Source organism: Saccostrea cucullata, unplaced genomic scaffold (assembly GCF_032062105.1).
Source record: "Saccostrea cucullata isolate Sc308-1 unplaced genomic scaffold, CSIRO_AGI_Scuc_v1 ctg316, whole genome shotgun sequence".
Taxonomy (NCBI): domain Eukaryota; kingdom Metazoa; phylum Mollusca; class Bivalvia; order Ostreida; family Ostreidae; genus Saccostrea; species Saccostrea cuccullata.
Window position 1 is genome coordinate 1 of NW_026923710.1, and position 20722 is coordinate 20722.

The window sequence follows — 20722 nt, forward strand, 5'->3', positions numbered from 1 at the left end:
AAATCACAACCACATACTTAACTGGGGAGGAATTTTTGTTTTACTGACAATAAAATTAAAGCCCCTTGAGAAGCAGTCCATTTAGAGTGTTTCAAGAACCGGTACATTAAGTATTAGCTGGATGTTACTGGTCCACAGGGGATGCTTACTCCTCCTTGGCACCTGATCCCAGCTCTGGGATTTCCAGGGGTCTCTCTTTTATGCCCTGGTCATAGATTTGCATCGTTCGCAAATTTTTTTTGGAGATCAAACTACTGTTTGATATCTGCATAATTTTTGTTATCAATTACTTGACTACTTTGGTGGTAAATTGCTTCAACTTTGCAACCAATGGTACAAAGATGATGGAAAAGAAAAAGACAAATCATCAACAAACAGAATTTAATAACAATAATTAAATATAACTTAAAAAACAGATTTCAAAGGAAGTGTCCTAAATAGGTCTATTGTTCTCCCTCTGCCTTTTCTTTTACACATGCAAGAATTTGAATGAAGCAGCCTTTACAACAGTCCTCTGTCACATTCTTGATGTTCAACAAAAAATGGATTTACAGAAGCAATGCAAATCTGCTACATTAACAATGAACAAGAAAAAACTATAACAAATGAATGTAACTGAGATCTACAGAAATAAAATGGTCTCCTGAAAGTTGGAAGTAAACGTTTGAAGTAAATCAAGTACATAAAAGAAACTGTCTGACGGAATCTCACACTCTGCCCTATAATCATCATGTGGAGGAGATCAGCTGATTAAGTGTGATTCTAGGGAAGAACAGACTGGGACCTCGGGATAACTTGGACATCTTGGTTAAACTTTTCTGTAGTTTAGAGGTGGGTATAGCTTGCTTTATGTCGACCTTGGGTAGTGATGGCACATTCTGGAAAGAAACATTTTCTTGATAAATATGCTGAATTTAATTTAATTTAATGACGACTTTGATACTTGTAAAACAGTGCTAACATTGACCAACAATATCTACAAGCCTGGTGCTTAGTAAGAATTGTTTTTTTTTTTTTTAACACTCCTTTAAATAGCTTGTATGTGTTATTCCATAATATTTTACCAAAGACAGTAGCAAAATTATTAAAGATTGGATCTTTTTTACAATTATTTTACATACATACATATATTCATATTTACAAGTTTAAATTTCTTACTCGCGTGGAAGACAGGCATAAAATTTGAAATTAATTAAAAGCAAAAACAAAAAGCATAAAACTAAAGGGAGATAAGTCTGTGTACTTACAGAGGTATATTTCTGCATGTTGCGCTTTATTAAAGAATAGTATTTGTAGTATTCTTCTTGCTGTTTATTGATGGATGCTACATTTGTCCTGGATTCACGGGGAGGTGGGGGTGGTAGGGGGTGTTCCCACACAAAATCAGGTGTGTAGGCACCAGGGATTGAGGGTAAATAAAAGGACTCATCATCCGTATCCCTTCTTGATTTTTCTCTGCTAAAATATAGAATAAAATTTGTAGGCATACACACAGTTTAACCTGTATTAAGCAGCTGGATCTATTGAGAGAAATTTTTTGAAGGTCATACAATAATAGTACATTTCATGACTTTCATTGCTTAATGATAGAAATGTGTAATATTGGTTTATTTGCAAATTGAAGTGGAATACTCAGTGAAATTTTTTTTTTAGCAATCACTAAATCTAAATATATGACTATCAGTATATACTCAGGAAATAAAAGAATAGTCTCATGAATTACTTTATCATGTAGTCTTTTTATAAAGATTGGATGATAGGAATTAAGATTATGCTCAAAAGTTCTGTTTAACGGGTAGTCACTTGATGAAATATACATTAAGCATTAGGAAAAAACAAATGGAGCACTTCAAATTACAATCAAATGCAAGAGAAAATTGCTAAAACAGTTAATTGTTACAGTAGGTTTAATTCTATTTATATTTATTATGTTAATTACCTGGATACATTAAGTTTGGAATATTTTTGAGCAAGTCTTGGAAGACGTGAGGTTTCTCTGCCCATGGATTTCACCGTGTAAGCATCCTGTGACCTCTCTGTGACCTGAGACATTGATGAACCTGCCTCAGATCTAGGTTGAAATCGAGGGGTGGATACATAGGGAGCGTTTGTAACAGGAATGTCTGTGATCCACTGCATACTCAGGATGCCATACTGTGCCTGGCCATGGTTTCTAAAACATTATGAAATGTCTCATTAATGAGATAGAAAACATGTATTTGTCTGTGCTGCACTTGATACAAATTATTATTAGGTCCAAAACAGTAGCTCTCATTCATATAACTTGACTGTGATTGAACCAGAACACTGACTTACTCCTTGTCGGTGATTGGTCCAGATCACTGACTTCTTCATTCTTTGTTTGTGATTGGTCCAAATCACTGACTTCTTCCTTGTCTGTGATTGGACCAGAACAAAGGATAACTCTAATCTGTGATTAGACTATAAAATTTATTCCTTGTCTGTGATTGGATCAAAACACTGACTTACTCATTCTTTGTTTGTGAACTCAGTTTTCCTGGTATGGCTTCCACTTGATGCCTTTGCTCATGTTTTTCATCCACTTTCTCTCCAACCTTTACTTTGTGTAGTAACCTACCATTCAAATTAAAGAAGAAAAAATGAGCAAGTTCTATGACACAGTCTCTTCTTAGAATACATGTATCATAAAATTATCTTATTAAAAAATTTTCATTATTTACAAATTCGAATGTTCATTTGCAAATATATGGTTGACTTGACCATAACATAGTGTCAAATCCTGTTATTTTACCTGAGCCCCGCCTCTCCGGGTAACATGGGCAGGTCATCAGAGATGTAGTTGATGGTGGCTGATACAGGATGCTTCACTTTCCCCTCTGTGAAATCTTTCTTAACCATATCCATGCGCTTCCTTTCCTGGGCAGTAGGAGTGTTGAAAAATTTCTGCCAATCTCTGCCTGAAAAATAGACAGGACATATGTTGTAATCTATATCTTCATTCATATCACAGAATCATCCAATTTTCTTCAATTTACAAAATACAATCTTTTGCCATTGCCAATCACATCCCCAAATCATATGCATATTTTATGACATGTACATCATTTACATGTATTTTGTTTGATTTACTTTACATTTCACATTATAGGTTTCCATTTTTAACTTGAGTAAAGCAACAGAAGTGAGAATGAAGAGTTAAATGAACGTACTGAATCTAGGTGTAGACATGGCCGACTTGTGTAGAGAACTGCTGGATTTCACTGGAGACAGCTGTGTTCTGCTCCAATCAGACAGCTTGGAACGCTTCCTACCAACCCCTGTAACAAATCAAGTCAATAAAACTATTTAGACTAAAGAGTAAACACTGCTCACCAAAAAGAGGATGATATGTGGTATGTTGTAAAAAGAAAAATAATTATAAAAAGAGCATGTAAAATGTATGAAGATGGGAAATAAATAAACAAGAGGCCCAGGGACCACATCACTCACCTGAGCACATCGGCTGGGAAAAAGCACATATCAGAACTAAAAGTTTACTGAGGTTGGGGTGGGCTTGAATTTTAACCCCCCAGGCAGTCATAATTTGAACAAACTAGAATCTACAGTACCTGAGGATGATTCCATATAAATATCACTAATAATGGCTTTGAAGTACTTGAAAAGAAGATTTTAAAAGGTTTCCCTATAGTTTTCTATGTAAAACTTTGATCAGCCATTTTGGCCCCACTTTACCCCCAGGGGTCATGATTTGAACAAACTTGAATCTACACTACCTGAGGATGATTCCACATGAGTTACATCTTTCCTTGCCCAGTGGTTCTTGAGAAGAAGGTTTTTAAAGATTTTTCCTATATACTCCTATGTAAAACTTTGATCCGTCATTTTGGCCCCATCCTACCCCCGGGGGTCATGATTTGAACAAATTTGAATCTATACTACCTGAGGATGATTCCACATGACTTTCATCTTTTCTGGCCCAGTGGTTCTTGTAAAAGAAGAAGATTTTTTTAAAATGCCATTAATTTTTCTCTATGTGTGTGTCATAATTATCTCCCCTTGGGAAATTGCCCTCACAACTATAAATTGCAATCAAAACATGCCCTTAGAAGACAAAGCCAATGGAGATAATTATTTCAAAAAAACTTGAATCCTTTCAATTTGATAATTATTTTAACCTAAGGATACTTTGTAGCAAGTTTGGTTGAATTTGGTTTAGTGGTTCTGAGAAGAAGATGAAAATGTGAAAAGTTCAAACCACAAAGACACACGACAACAACAACGACAACAACAAGGGAAAAAAAATCAAAAATTAAAAATGTAATTTGTAATTTAATTAATTACAAAGTAATTGTAATTTAATTAATTAATGGAAACTGTAATTTAATTGTAATTAAATTGAAGAAAAAGTCAAAGTAATTGTAATTTACAGAATCCCTGCTTTAAGCTCAGTGGTTCTTGAGAAGAAAATGAAAATGTGAAAAGTTAATGAGCCTGCGGCCCAGGTGAGCTAAAAAGATTCAGCTTGTACCTTTGCTTGAATGTCCTTGACTTCTCTCAGTAGATAAAAAGGAGGGATGGGAACTGACCAGTTGACCTTTACTTGACCTTGAGGTGGTAGACACAGAGAGTTCTCCCCCAATACCAGAGTCCTGACCACTCATAGAATCTGTAGTAATGTCCTCAGGCTGAAAAACAGACTTTCTTCATTAAATAAACATACTAAATTTGTAAGAAAAAATAATTCTGATGCATACTAATAGCACAATCTATGTGGACCACCCCAACACTCCTTGCAAAACAGGCATTATCAAGCTGATTTACCAAAGGCCAAGCTACTACACAGAGCAACAGTTACCATTGTTTCATTGACCGATATAATAATTACTGTAGAATTCCTTATTTTGGACAGTAATAAATGTAATCATTATCTACTGAAGGTGATAAAAAAATTACCTGAGTGACAGAAGTCAATAATTTCCCATGATACTGACAATGGTCAATAAAAACCTGTGTGACAGTGATAGTGGTAAATAATTAGCTAAGTGATACTAACAGTGGTAAATAATTACCTAAGAGATACTGATAGTGGTAAATAATTACCTAAGTGATACTGATAGTGGTAAAAAAAATACCTAAGAGATACTGATAGTGGTAGAATAATTACCTGATTGATACTGATAGTGGTAGAATAATTACCTAAGAGATACTGATAGTGGTAAATAATTACCTAAGTGATACTGATAGTGGTAAATAATTAGCTAAGTGATACTAATAGTGGTAAATAATTACCTAAGAGATACTAATAGTGGTAAATAATTACCTAAGTGATACTGATAGTGGTAAAAAAAATTACCTAAGAGATACTGATAGTGGTAGAATAATTACCTGATTGATACTGATAGTGGTAGCCGACTAATTACAATTAGTGATGATACTGAAGAGATGTTTTTCATAATCGATTGTCGCCCAAATAAACTTGAGAGTGGTAAATAATTACCTAAGTGATACTGATAGTGGTAAATAATTACCTAAGAGATACTGATAGTGGTAGAATAATTACCTGAGTGATACTGGTAGTGGTAAATAATTACCTAAGAGATACTGACAGTGGTTTATTTACCTGAGTGATACTGATATTGGTTTACTGACCTGAGAGATACTGATAGTGGTTTATTTACCTGAGTGATACTGGAATCTAACTCTCCCTGAGACCTCAGGTGACCATCAACATCAGAAACATCTCCAAGTCTTCCAAACCGATCAAGAGCTCCTCCTCGCTTCCCAACAACTGCAGAAATAATGGTTCACATAATAGAATTATAATAAGCTATGTAATCTGCCACACAGTGGTATCATTTAATATGTTCATTGATATTTAATTATATTTCAATAATTGCTATTTCTTTTCAAATAGAAAGGTATTATGAGAAGCATCTCTTGATTTCTTGTACGAATTTTAATAAAAACATAATGAAAATAATGTTACTGATGAGACATTAGTACTCTAGTACTGAGTACTTACTGGGCCTACCACTGCCCGGTCTCTTGTACTGGTTCCTGTAGTACCTATGCAGGTGAGGGTCACGGGGGTCAAACCTAAAAAAAACCAATTAAATTAGCTTCATATAAGATCATTTCACAATAAAACAAGAACAAAAATATTCAGGTATCGGTAGGTATTAAAAAAAGTATAATCTCAGAAAGCTAAGGCAAAAAAATATATCTAAATGGAACTGATTTTGTGTTTGATTTTTATGATTATAAGTACTTAGATATTGAGACAAAAGCACTTACATAATATACATATTTCAGATTTAGCTTCATAAAAGATGAAATATGAGCTACAGTAATTAAGTATATTATTCCCCTCTGCTTTGGTCATTCCACACAAATACAGCAGAGTTAATGATCAATAACTAGTGCATTTTTTTGATAAAAAAAAGCAAAGAGGTGAATTAATTGAATCATTGAGTAGTTAGAGAAAATACAAGACTAAAATTAAATTTGGGTTAGAGGGTCTAGTATACCCATGCAAGGTTTTTGTCTAAATTACCTCCCCGCCGATAAATTGCTTTGTTGTCCCCTTGAGTTGAAAGTGAATTAAAAATTGAACGGGAAAAGAGGTGAACTAGAGAATTGTGAAGATTACAAAGTAAATCATAATGCACCATATCCCCTCAAACAAAAGTGCATTTTTTTTCTTTTCAAGTGTGTGTGATTTTTGTATCAATGTTTACCAGTCCTCCATTTCTGAATTGTAACTGTGACCAGAGCTATGAAATAAAAGATATACATAGGCCTATATACTAATGGTTAATGTTTGAGTTAAAGTTTGATGCTATGAGAGAAGGCTTTTGGTCAAATACAAAGAAAATCTGTTAAATAATATAAATACCACAACTACTACACTCAGATTAATTGTAACATATATACCTAAATAAATTAGTTGAAGTAGAAAGTAATTAGGCAAGGTAAATAGTTAGATGACTAAGCTAAGGAATTAAGATTATGTTTAGCTAGCTTTGGAAAACAGTGTTCTATTCTGAACTTTTCCCACTATTCAAATTTGGAGAACAAAACAAGAAGTTAGAAATTGTGAAAGGAAATTTAGGTAAACCTAATTTTTGTTACAAATCAATCAAAGGTGTTAAAAGGTAAAATTGATTTTTACTTAACATTGTAATCTGATCATCAATACAAGTATTGTTAAATTTAAACACTTTAAATTGATACATTTAATGGATTGTGTATCTATACACATAAATCTTGTAAAACATTACAAGGGAAGCGGTGATGTACAAGGGGGGCTATCTAAACTTTCTTTTATACACACATAGCTTGAGGTAAAAACCAGTTTATAGCAAGAAGAATTGCAGATAGTTAATAAAAAAGCAGTAAGAAACATGGGCTACTTCTATAAGAGCAGACTTTACCCATCATTCTGAGTGGAGATTGTGTCTTCTTTGTCAGACCTGTGTAGATTAACGAGATCATATATCAATTTAACAAATCCCCTATCAATGTACCCCTATATGGTGTCATTGATTCAGACATGTAGGTAAACAGTACTTACATGTTTCTAACTCTAGATGAAGTTTTAAATACAGTATAATGGTTACAATCATTGAATCAGCCTCTAGGCTTATGCTTGGAAACACTCTATTCTAATTTAAGTGGGCAAACACCTCTTTCTCCAACCAAACCTGAGAATTCTGCTCAAATTTCACAAAGTAATCATCTTTTTTCATTAACAAAAACCAATATTTAATTAGCAATCTTTTTCATTCCATTTCTTTTCAAAAAAATCTATTATAGAGTATATGTATATAATACATGAAAAATTAATTTTTAGAGTATATGTTTATAAGCAAGACTGCAGTGTCATTTGGCTGTAACATTCTGATGATTCAGTGAATGCTTGTATCAAAATCTGGATTAACTACTGTACATTTAATTATTATATTGAAGACTTTGAATGAATGTTTGACAGCTTTCCTATTTGAGACGTTTCCTGAGTGGAAACTTTGACTACCTACTTGTATTGAACTTTGCTAGCTAACAAAGAGGAGAGGGATGTCAATGTTTCCACATTGTCAAAGTAATCATGTTTTGAGGACATACACTAAATTTGGTAATAAAATAAAGATTCCCTTTTTAACCAGAAGTCTCTGTCGAGACTGAAGCTCTACTGGTTTGAACTTATAGCAAAGGAAAAGAAAAGTACTTAAGCAGCTGGGATTTGAAATTTTACAACAGCAATAAATAGAATAATGATCGTTGATAAAGTCTCTTTATGTTCTTACTCCTTAGTGTAGTCTACTTGTGTGCCAAGTTATATTGAAATCAGACCAAAACTGTAGGAGGAGTAGCATTTTGAAACAATTTTACAGTCATTTCTATTTTTAGTAACCACGGCAACACCGTTCATCAAAATTAAAATAAAAATTCGATACACAGAATTATGTATCTTAGTGTATTCTACTTGTGTGCCAAGTTATACTGAAATCAGACCAAAACTGTAGGAGGAGTAGCATTTTGAAAGAATTTCACAGAAATTTCTACTAACCACGGCAACACCGTTCATCAAAATCAAAAACCAATACAGAGAATTATGTATCTTAGTGTATTCTACTTGTGTGCTAAGTTATACTGAAATCAGACCAAAACTGTAGGAGGAGTAGCATTTTGAAAGAATTTCACAGAAATTTTTATTTTTAGTAACCACGGCAACACCGTTCACCGAAATCAAAAACCGATACACAGAATTATGTATCTTAGTGTATTCTACTTGTGTGCCAAGTTATACTGAAATCAGACCAAAACTGTGTAGCATTTTGAAAGAATTTCACAGAAATTTCTATTTTTGTAACCACGGCAACACCATTCATCGAAATCAAAAACCAATACACAGAATTATGTATCTTAGTGTAGTCTACTTGTGTGCCAAGTTATACTGAAATCAGACCAAAACTGTAGAAGAAGTAGCATTTTGAAACAATTTTACAGATATTTCTATTTTTAGTAACCACGGCAACACCGTTCATCAAAATCAAAAACCGATACACAGATTTATGTATCTTAGTGTATTCTACTTGTGTGCCAAGTTATACTGAAATCAGACCAAAACTGTAGGAGGAGTAGCATTTTGAAAGAATTTCACAGAAATTTCTATTTTTAGTAACCACGGCAACACCGTTCATCGAAATCAAAAACCGATATACAGAATTATGTATCTTAAATGTGTGCCAAGTTATACTGAAATCAGACCAAAACTGTAGGAAAGCATTTTAAAGAATTTCACAGAAATTTTTAGTAACCACGGCAACACCGTTTCGAAATTACACAGAATTATGTATCTTAGTGTAGTCTAATTGTGTGCCAAGTTATATTGAAATTCAAAACTGTTCAAATTTATAAAACCCTAATTAGAGAAAAGCTTTCAAACTTTTTTAAAACTTAAATTTTAAACATATAATTTTGATTATTAGTCTACCATTCAAAATGGAATATTATTGTAATTTACATTGTTTGTGAATTCTTATGCATGACAAAAATATATTTAATATCATATTATCATTCCTCTGATATTGTATAAGTATTATTATGTTCTTTTTGAGACTCAAACATAACGTTACCTTCCGCGGCTGATTCTTCTTGGTGACTGGGGGCCTTGGCCGTCCACAGATTCTTTCAAGTTTCTAAATAAAACAAGAGATGTTTGTAAAACACTTATGCCCCCCTCCCCCCAAATTGGAATTTTTCTATATCCAAAAGGGCATAAATCTGTCAAAAATGGCGAGATTGTACCCAAAACAGAACTTGACCAAGATATTTTATGATAAATCTGTATACTGAATTACATGTATTTCTTTTCAGTATGTGCAATCTCTGCAAAGAAAATGACCAGAAACTGCAAATAATTGGAATTTTTCTAAGTCCAAGAGACATAACTCTGTTAAAAATGGTGTGATCATACCCAAAACAGAACTTGACCTAGATATACCTCTGATAAATCTGTAGGCTAAATTTCATTTCAGTATGTGCAACGGTTGCGAAGAAAGTGAACAGAAACTGCAAATAATTGAAATTTTTCTAAGTCCAAGGGGCATAACTCTGTCAAAAATGGCGCAATTGTACCCAAAACAGAACTTGATCTAGATATTCATGTAATTTATCAGTATACCAAATTTCATTTCATATGTGCAACGGTTGCGAAGAAAATGAACGGAAACTAAGTGGACCAACAGACCAACAGACAGCAGCAAAGCAATATGCCCTCCCTTCTTTGAAGGGGGGCATAAAAAAAATTAATATTAGGTGTGCAAGAACACAGAACAGAGAATTTAAAATCACCCTTAATTTCAGTATGTATATTTCTGATGGGACAATTCTGATGAGGAAAATGCACATACTGTAAAATATTTTAAAATGGTTTGTGGGGATTTGATTTGGTCGGAAAATGTATAGTAGTACTGCATATGAGATTTTCATTTCGTTGTGGTTAGAAATTTATGGGTCTCTCAATATCTCAAAAAACATATAAAATTAAACACCCACGAAAATTATTGATTTCATAGTATTTAAATACATATGTATTTCTTTAATGAAACACATATTAACCACCACATTTCTTGAAGAGAAAAAAAATTAACACATTTATTGCACAGTGCCTTGGTTAAATAAGTACTCTGTATAGCTTCATTTAAAGTGTTTAAAGTGCAAATGGGATACTTCTCATAAAAATGCTAAATAAAGAATCAAAGTTTTTTGAATATTGATAAATAACAAGACTAAACTTTAATTCAAATACACAAAAATTTATACCAAACTAATCAATCCATGTAAAAATGAAAAAAAAATATCCTGTTGTCCATCTGATAAACAGATTCAAAAATATTTTTTAGAATACAAGCATTAAACACTTCTTTGACCCTTGCCAATAAAACTCACATTTTAACAAAAAACACAGGTAAATATTCCTCCTCCTCCTCTTTACCATCCATCTTTCCCACCTGTCTTAATCCTCGTAAAATACCGATCATCACCCCTCATAACTCACTCATATACCATCAGAACCCAATCATCACCCCTCATAGATCACTCCTAGACCATAAGACTAACAAATCCCACAGTTTAAATCCACACGCTTTGAAGACATTGTCAATCGGAGTAATACATCTGTGTAAATACGTAATAGGGGCCACTCTTGGGGTGGCCTCTGGTCTGCCGTGTGTAATGTTACATATGGGGTATAGGATTTAGTCTTATTTTTACAGATAGCATCAGGATTTTTATTTTCGCAGTGGTTTTAAGTTCTAAGAGAAAACAAGAGTGAAAGAAATACTTTTATCAGATTTAAGAAAGTATTGGTCCTACAAATTTACTCAAAATCAGTAAAAGTGGGCTAATCAAAATACTTTTTTATTCCGTTAACCTCTCTAAAACGTGTTACATACACCAAGACAAATAGATGTGACAATCAGAGAGCCATTATGTTGATATTGTGTCAGATTTCTAACGGTAAAGATAATCCTTTAAATTTCTTCCCCAAATCCTTGGCACACTTCTGTCCGAGCAACAAAGGGAAGGTGAAGGGGGCGTCGCTTTAAACAGCTGATCTCTCTGAGATTTATTGTCCTTCAGGCCTCTAATTGAAGGATATCATCAGCAAGGACAATATTCCAAAGCCTACTATTAAATTATTTGCAAAATCATTAGGCATATTAAATGCTGATAAATATTATTCATAAAAAAAAAAACTTTATTAGAATTCAACTAAATTCTGTTCTGACTTATCTTTAAGTTTAGCTAGTTTATTCGATTTTTGTTTACATTACTTAGTCTTTGTTGTATATAATTCTTATGGTGATGCTGACAATATCTAATCTAGAATCATTTGAAAATGTAACAAAGATTCAAATTTGAATTTCAATGTTATGTTGTGATAAAATCAACCCAAACAATGACAGCTTCTCCTTAACAAAACCCTTTAACATGAGAACTACACTAAACAAGGTTTAATAATAATTACGCTGGTGAGAAGTTAGCCCGGACAAACAGTTCAATGACAAAGTAATATTTACAATGACTATTACATAATAATTATTATTTTTATGTCAATTTAAAATAATCATACATTTCACTAAAACTTAGTTTTAATGAATTTCTTTAACATATTAAATGAATTTTAAACAATTGTTATATACTTACATACAAGTTATGGGGCCAGTGTTTATCAATGATCAGTAGATCTTTGATTATTACAGTGACCTAATGAGGGCTATGAGGACATTTAATAAGAACAATGAAAGCAAAATAGTTTATAAATATTCATTGTGATTTTAAATTCTGCGTCTCTCGAGTGAAATGCACAGTCTTATCTACTGTCTTAAAAAAAACACTTTAAAGAGATATAGATTAGTTTCACATTACCAAAATAAATGCCAAATATGTAATCTAGCTTGGTTTTTGACAATTTTTTTTCTTAAAACACGAACATAAATCTGGCAACCTTTGAACAATATAACATAATTAATATGTGTATAAAATCACTAATAAACCTAAATTTTAAGTTTAATTTTATCCTTAGATTAAAAATCAAAACCAAAACTTTAAGTTATATATTGCCTAAATAAGCTTGACAAATATTTTTGAAATAAAAAGATGCAGCATCTTAACTCATCTTAGACAGACCTTTCTGACAGAAGAGGATAACCACAAGGTAAATGTATAAATATCCACCACAAACTTTTCATTTTTTAAATCAAGCAAACTGCACAGATGTTTTTTTTACCTATCCTAAACAAAGAAGTCTATGGTATATCTATGGGTACCTTGGCATGCTCTAATTTTCTAACTTTTAATCCTCTAGTTAAACCTTACGACCAGTAAGCTATGAATTGTGTGCTCATGTCTTTATCAATACTCACTCCAGTTCATTCCTGAAATCCATTCTAGTTCTGGTTGTGGTCCCTGGGGTCCAACCACCTAAAATACAAAGTTAATACTGAAGGTAGCATAAAACATTCTCTGTCTAAAAATTGAAATACAAATAAATCTTTTGATGTAGGAAATAGGTTCATTAATCTAAAGGATATTTGTCATTCTGTGTGTTTCATTAATATGTGATGACCAAAGACAAGGAATATTGATGAAAGAAAAATTTTAGAATTAAGAAAGAGGCACTCTCTATATGCCATACTTATGACACTAAGGATTAAAAGGTTTCTCCTGACATATATCATGCAAGTTTACAAACAAACAAATATCAACAACCAAAGTCAGTGACTTAAAATGAAGAGTAAAAGCACAAAAGAACAAATTGTGTTAGAGAGCAGCGAAGTCACACTGATGTCAATCAGTATTGTTTTCTATAAAACTAAATGCATGCAGTCAATCAATCAGTTCTGGCCATACACAGATGTAAGTTACTTGGCACTGGACACCTGGTCAATGGTAAGTCAGATAAAAGGCAGAAGCTTCAAACCATGTAACAACTTCAAGATCCACCACTGGAACAATGAGTAGGATTATCTCATGCAACAGGTTACTTGCTTAAAAAAACATATGCTCCAATCCAGCATGGTAAGGCATTTGTCAGAAGCAGAGGCTTGGAATTCAGTGAAATAACTACCAAGATCCTTCCCATCCTGACCGTCAACTGACCGCTCCTCCTTCTGCAGATTCCTGTCTTCCTCCTCATAAGTCAATTCTAAATTGTTTCCCACTTGGACTCCCTGTTCTTGGGTGCCCCCGGCATTCTCTACATTCTGCCACTCCTTGTTATCATTCAGTTTATTCTGTAGTGAGGAATACCCCACCTGGCTCCTAACTTGACCCTCCTGTGTTCTCATTTGACTATCCTCAGTCCTCATTTGCTCCTCCTGAGTCTCAGCCCCAGTCAAACCAGAGAGATCACTGTCAAACTCCAGGTCACTGAGACTGAAGTCCGGATTCTCCCTCAGTATCTGCTCTATCACAGCCATCTGATTGGTGTACTCCTCGGTACCTGGATTTTGTATGTGGGAGAACAAGCCTTTAGGATCTGTATCTTGGAGCAGCTGACTGAGTTTTTCTGGAATCCTTAAGACCTGGTTCCCTACACACAGCTCGATCCCACCAATACCACCTGGCAGGTGCCCCGGGGGTTGTTCCAGGGAGGGATTTGTGTTCTCCTCCATTTCTGATATATCACTGAGGGAGTCCTCCTCAGCCTCACTTTGGAAGCTTAGAAAACTTAGCCTGTCCTCCTCTAATACTGTAATCATAGTTATCATCAGATGCATACCCTACTCATTCTCAGGTAATTAAAAGCTCACACCTGACAAAAATTTTTCATGTCTGTCTAAAATTCCTATCCTCATATCTGCATTTTTTATGGGCTTCAATGAATAAGACTTAACCCTTATTAAGAACTTATTTTTAAATACTTTTTTATCTAAAATTTTACTTTTACAACATGAAGGATACCAAGTAAAAAGACAAAATGTGAAGAGTTGTCTTTCTTGCTAAGCAACTGCTCAACATTAACTTACGAGATTTATCAGATATAAAGGACAACTCTTTGAGTCGGTTGGAAGCTCTGCTGACAGATTCTGATAAGTATAAGGACTCAGGTTTCCATCTCTTCTCTCTGCCACCCCAGGCCTTCTCTATATCATTCAGCTGTACAAGAAAAATTATAATAATACATCAGTTGATACATTTCATTCAAAAATATCCTTCTAAATTCATAATAAGATACCTGACTACCAACAGGTGCTCTTAATATATTGATATTAGACAGAATTTTAAACAATAAAGTAATGTAATTGTATCAGTAAAGTTTCTCATATCCAGACTCGTAAATACCCCTTGTAACAAATGCAATTTTTTTAATGAAGCCCATTAAATGATTTCCTACTTTTCATGACCCCCCCCTTTTTAAAAAAAATCTTTTACACTATCTTTAACTAAATAATATCTAATATCTTAAGTCCGTTTCACTCACCTGTAGATCATCTTCCACGTCGTACATGGCGGGACTCTGCATATCATCCATCCAGTCCCCGATCCAGTCAGTGAAGCTGTCCGGGCGGTAGGGGACGTCCAGCCTCATCGCGAGGGCCTTCAGCGCCTCCTCCTCATCCTCCTTACTGCTGTACGTCTTCTGGAGGCCCATCTCCTCCATCAAGTTCCACAACTCTGTCTTGTTCGTCACTCCTGTGAGAGCTGCTAAGGCCTCCGCGGCTTCCTCTCGGATGTCAGTCTGCGGTCGGATAAAGGAAGACGTCTCAGATAATTCAAACAAAAATTAATTTAAAATCTTTTAACCAAAGGCATAAAAACTGAATCTTTCCTAGTTAAGGTTTCAATGCTAGATTATAGTTAATCATATATCACCATTTATACATTAATAGAAATGAATTCACAAGTTTCACAGCAGTTGATAAAATCTTCAACAGAAAAGAAGACAGTGGACTTTCTACTATTCCTAACTTTCCATTGTCCCTGTGATCATCCTTAAAATAAATCACCTAGGAATTACTTTAAATCCATGAATGTCTTAAAAATTTATTGTTTACCAATGGTTTTATTACAACAATTCATCTCTTTAATATACCAATAAAAGATAAAAATTTCTGTATTCTTTAAGTATTTAAATCTCTTATATGTGAAGTATTTTGACAAATGGTTTTAATATTTTAACTAATAAAGATTTTCTTCCGTTGGGAAAAAACATTTATCATGAAGCACCATGAAGACTGATTCTAATAAAAGATGTATTGAATCTTTAACAGGTTTTTAAAATTTTATCCTCTGAACTGACGATTCACTACTCTCAGTGGTTAAATATGAAGACAATGAAATAAAAAAATACTTACAGTGGAAGATAAAAAGTAGAATACACAGTTTTCCCAATTACTTATAAAGTTCGATACAGAAATAAAAGTTTTAGCATAATACATGTACCATGAATCTGTCCAAATATTGATTTTGACCTGATAATTCTAAAGCTGGGTGTTATTTAAGTTGGGATTACAAAATTAGAGCCCAGAACACAGGGTTTTCAAGCACAATGTCTTCTCATCTAAGGTACAATCTGCTCTACCTCTACAGTCTTACAAAGATGCATAGTAATTTCTCTGTCGAAAATCCAATATCTTCATTGATTATACTGATTACATTGGAAGTAGAGGAATTACATATTGATTTACAGAATTCGTTTAAGTCAGTCTTTAGGTAAACTGTAGTTAATTACCGAACTGTCGATGAGTCGGGGTAGAATGGTAGCTACGACATCCTGTCGACTCTTTCCGATGACTGATAAAGCAGACAGGCCATTTTTCCGTATGGATGTTTGGATATTCCCTGAAGTCAGCTGATTGGATAGTTTATTGATAATCCTGTCTAGGTACACATCTGATATACCAACATCTCTGAAATGTGGAAAATTTGAAATTAATTTCCTTAAAAAAAAAATACACCCCTCTTTATGTTCTGTTCTTTTTATGTTCATTTCATGAATTCCATCTCCTTTTTCAATTTTATAATATAACCCAAATTTCAGTATGCTACAGTGACATTTTCAGAAATTAAAATGGAAGTTAAAGATGCAAGAAAAACCTAGGGCAAACTTTGTAATTTTATTTTTTGGGGTATAATTTCACCCAACACGTTTGTACTTACTCATGGATTTCCAGGATGTAGTTACAGACTTTTCCGTGGAGGTCCGCGTCGTCTGTGTCCAGCATGGTCAGTAGCTGCTGGAGAATCGACTCGTACGACGGAGTCCCCTTCAGATCACGGAAAAAGTCCTCCTTCATCAGTTTGTGCATCACCTCCATATCATTGACCTGTATCACCTTCTTCCTGTTTTCCTTCTCCTACAATTATTCCCATTGATTTTAAATTTTCATTATTACAATCAGCATTTATCTTCCTAATCAATGGCATTCACAGCATATTAAATCATAAACTGCATAGAGTCAAAACTCATTATAGCCCTCAATTTTGACGTTTGTTTTTATTGTAAATTCAAAAATTAAACAAAGTGTATAAAGCCATCATCAAAAATATCTTTGTTTCCCCTAAACCGACCCTAAATTCTCAAGTTGGGTAGGTAGTAGGTAAATAATTTTTTTTTTCTGACAGCAACTTTGAAAATTCACTGTGAAATTTATAGAATAATACCTTTATAAATAAGAAAAGTACATAAAAAAAATTTAAACAGCATATCATACAGTGTACCAATGTCGTTTAAAAGCAAAATTTAAGATAAATAAATTCATAAATATCATTCATTTGAGCTTGTGAAGTAGCTCACGCCAGTGTAAATTTATTGAAATTAAATAGAGTAAATTATCACACATTGGGGATCTTCGGACAATAAAGTAAATAGCATTGACCGTAAAAACTTAGGTCCATACAGTGTCGAAATATATGCTGGCACAAGAGACCCCTCACTGCTCAGTGGTACATGTAAATATTGCAGAGTACTTGTAAGTCTAAGATTGGAGCCCTTCACCTGGCAAATGATCAGATGTTGTCATCCCAACAATTCTCAAAAGTTTTAAGCAATTTAAAGAAGCAACAAAACTTCAAGAACCAAAGTGAAGAAAAATACACTTAAACTGTGTTCGCCAGCATGGCGCAGTGGTTAGAGCGTCTGCTCTAGAGTCGAGAAGTAGGGAGCTGATCCTTACGTCTCGGGTTCAAATCCACTACGGGACCTTCGGGTGAGACCTTATTAACCGAGGCCCCATATTCAAATCCATTGCAGGACGCAAAGACGGTAAACCAAGGTTCCATGTCACAGAAGGTGTTGGCGGCACTAAAAAGATCCTTCACTGCTCAATGGCCCTGAGAGTGTGAGTATAGGTGTAAATTTGCAGCCCCTAGCTTGTCTGCTAATGAGACAGGCCTTACCATGCTTAATCCGTTCCTTGATTTTAAAAGACAAGTTGATAACCAGAAGTCTCTGTCGAGACTGTAGCTCTACTGGTTTGTACTTCTAATAACGGAAGAGAAAAGTAGCAGTTGGGACATAAAATTTTACATAAGCAATAAACAGAATAATGATCCTTTATTAAGTCTCTTTTTGTGGCAAGATTGTAATAAGACTACAACTGAAGGAGTAGCTTTTAATAAAATTTTACAGAATTTTCAATTTTAGTAACCATGGCAACATCGTTCATCAAAAACAAAAAACACAAATCTGATCATCGTGTCTCTCAGTGTAGTCTACTTGTGTGCCAACTTATATATTGAAATCAAACCAAAACTGTAGGAGTAGCATTTTAAAAGTATTTCATAGAAAATTCTATTTTAGTAACCACGGCAACACTGTTCATCGAAATCAAAAACTGGTATAGAGAATTATGTATCTTAGTGTAGTCTACTTATGTGCCAAATTATATTGAAATCAGACCAAAACTGTAGGAGAAAATTGTCAAAATTTTTTTACAGACAGACGGACGGACAACGGAGCCATTACCATCGCATAAGCTCTGCTGGTCTCTGACCAGAAGAGCTAAAAACCACCGAAATACTTTTAACTTTTAAATTAGCTATATATTTTATTAACAAAATGGTTCAAGAGTGTAGGATTCTAATAAGCTAAAGGCATAAGGTTGATACGTCTCCGTTGTTTTATAACACAAATTACTCTGTGATTGCATGTGGTTGTGGGCACTGTTTTGTTTCCAACAAATGCTTGAAAAGCACAGCAGAACAAAATCAGCGGGCACTGTTTTGTTTCCAACAAATGCTTGAAAAACACAGCAGAACAAAATCGGCCATTCTAATAAAAACGCATTTTGATGAAATTGTATTTTGTAAAAGTTGATAAACTAAAAAAAAAAAATCTGAATGATCTTGGCAAAAAAACTTTTCAGTCGGCATGTTTTAATTGGGTCGGTCACGTTAGGGGAAACAAAGGTATTTTTTATTTTGGCCTAATGCAAACATTTTATAAAGGAAAGAACATTCTATACAAACAGCCATGCACTTGGGCAAAAAATAACAGTTTCTGAGATTGACTCTCTTGCCTTTTATATAGAAGCTAGATTTAAAAGCTATAGGGTACATGCACTTATTTAATTTGAATAACCCTCACCTTAAATCTGACATCAGTGGAGTCTTCGTCGACCACCATGTTTGACAGTCTGAAGGACTTGGTCCTCTCACGACTCCCTGGGCCCCCTGATTTAGGGTGGGGTCCTTTGATATCAAAAACATTCCCAAAGTCAAACGCCTTGGACTTCACTGAAAAATATATGCATTCAGAAAAAAAATCAATCACAGCCATTTTTTTTCCACAATGAATTGCTTTTTCTTATGAAATTCTTAAAAAGACAATTTTTTTTTGTTTTCTTTATATGTTTAATGCTACTGAATAAATACCATTTTAAATTCTGTTTAACTACTTTTTTTCCTCCGTCAAAACCAAGTTTGTTAACCAATTAAATATCTAACTTAAATTTGTGATTTGCAACATGTATAAATGTGTTGGAAAGCTTTACATACAGACAAAATGCAATACAAAATCAAAAGACTCACTTATATACTGATTTGGAAAAACCTAAGCATTACAAATATGGCATGCAAAGCACAAAAAAACATTCAATGTGTCTCTTCCAAATAATTTTCAATTATATGCAAATTTTTTTATCTTTTAAAACTGAGTAAACAATTTTTAAATAACTGAAATTGCATATCTTAGATTTAGGCACCAAAATACTGACTGTGTGATGTGAAGTGAAATGATCTCCTAAGAACATAATTGTGTAAAATAGAATCAAGTGATGCTTTTGTGTTAACTGTTTCCAATGAGAAACAAAAGTCCATGAACCACAATACACAACATGAGCCACTATAGCCCTGCTGTTCTTCATCAGCACCCCCCCCCATTTTTATATTTTCCTATGTAAAACATTGATCACCCATTGTGGCCCCACCCTATCTTCTGGGGACATAATTTTAAATATCCTTTTATGTTTTTTGGCTAAGCCTTTTTTAAGGTAGTCCGATCCTCAGGTTCATAAAATTAGCAGTTAAGTAATCAAAAATACTCATAATAACATCTCTGAATCCACAATGTAATGTACATTTACCCACGGTATTTATTTAAAGTTAAACATGAATGTTTATCATAATGTATGTATGTAGGGAAAATTTTCAATATATATTCAAAAAAGCGAATAGGAATACCAGTTAGACATTTTCTAATTGCAAATTGATCAATAAATATATTTTAGGTTAAAAAACAATAGGTATCCAGGCATTCAGAGAAATTGTCATGAATATTATACCTATTTGGTATTCCAGGTCTTCTATTTTCTTCATGCTTTATACAATTATTCATCGTGTAAAATGCTGTGCTATCATTTCAAGACATCACAAATCTCTTCTAATTTCACATCATGCTGATAAGCATTGGTATCTAAGGCTCTATTCAAGAAACTCTGACATCTCTAAAACTGTATCTATTCTTTTCCTTTTATGGGGTATAAATATTTTATGAATTGGTTGTTTCACAATGATCTTCAGTAGATTGGAAAATGGGGGTACAAATGTAAACTTTTTAAAGACCTTTTCAAAGACTTCCATAAACCTTCCATAATATAAAGATGAATAAAATGAAAATTATTGCACAAAAAGTTTTTTTTCAAGCCTCATATTGATGCTTTTTAAAATAAATATTAATTTTTGGAGTTATCTTTCCTATCTGAGGATCGGATATCCTTAAAAGAAGGTTTTT

At 33.6% G+C, this 20722-nt stretch overlaps 1 protein-coding gene across 10 annotated transcripts in view; it reads right to left on the reverse strand.

Annotated features, from left to right (window-relative positions):
* Positions 1 to 366: 366 nt before the first annotated feature.
* LOC134264735 (uncharacterized) overlaps positions 367 to 20722 on the reverse strand; it is a 39336-nt gene continuing 18980 nt past the window's right edge. For 4 of the 10 annotated variants that reach the window (XM_062747002.1, XM_062747000.1, XM_062746999.1 and 1 more), the window contains 19 exons: positions 19079 to 19227; positions 16651 to 16847; positions 16223 to 16400; positions 14972 to 15229; positions 14517 to 14646; positions 13616 to 14239; positions 12912 to 12969; positions 9618 to 9680; positions 7416 to 7454; positions 6720 to 6755; positions 6005 to 6078; positions 5661 to 5770; positions 4511 to 4667; positions 3192 to 3299; positions 2774 to 2939; positions 2491 to 2595; positions 1940 to 2173; positions 1248 to 1458; positions 367 to 878 (listed from right to left, as the gene is read on the reverse strand). In XM_062747002.1, the coding sequence (XP_062602986.1) occupies positions 729 to 878; positions 1248 to 1458; positions 1940 to 2173; positions 2491 to 2595; positions 2774 to 2939; positions 3192 to 3299; positions 4511 to 4667; positions 5661 to 5770; positions 6005 to 6078; positions 6720 to 6755; positions 7416 to 7454; positions 9618 to 9680; positions 12912 to 12969; positions 13616 to 14239; positions 14517 to 14646; positions 14972 to 15229; positions 16223 to 16400; positions 16651 to 16847; positions 19079 to 19227 (3047 nt within the window). In that variant the 3' untranslated portion in view covers positions 367 to 728. The remainder of the gene's footprint in view (positions 879 to 1247; positions 1459 to 1939; positions 2174 to 2490; positions 2596 to 2773; positions 2940 to 3191; positions 3300 to 4510; positions 4668 to 5660; positions 5771 to 6004; positions 6079 to 6719; positions 6756 to 7415; positions 7455 to 9617; positions 9681 to 12911; positions 12970 to 13615; positions 14240 to 14516; positions 14647 to 14971; positions 15230 to 16222; positions 16401 to 16650; positions 16848 to 19078; positions 19228 to 20722) is intronic. The other 6 variants (XM_062747004.1, XM_062747001.1, XM_062746996.1 and 3 more) reach the window with 5 other exon arrangements.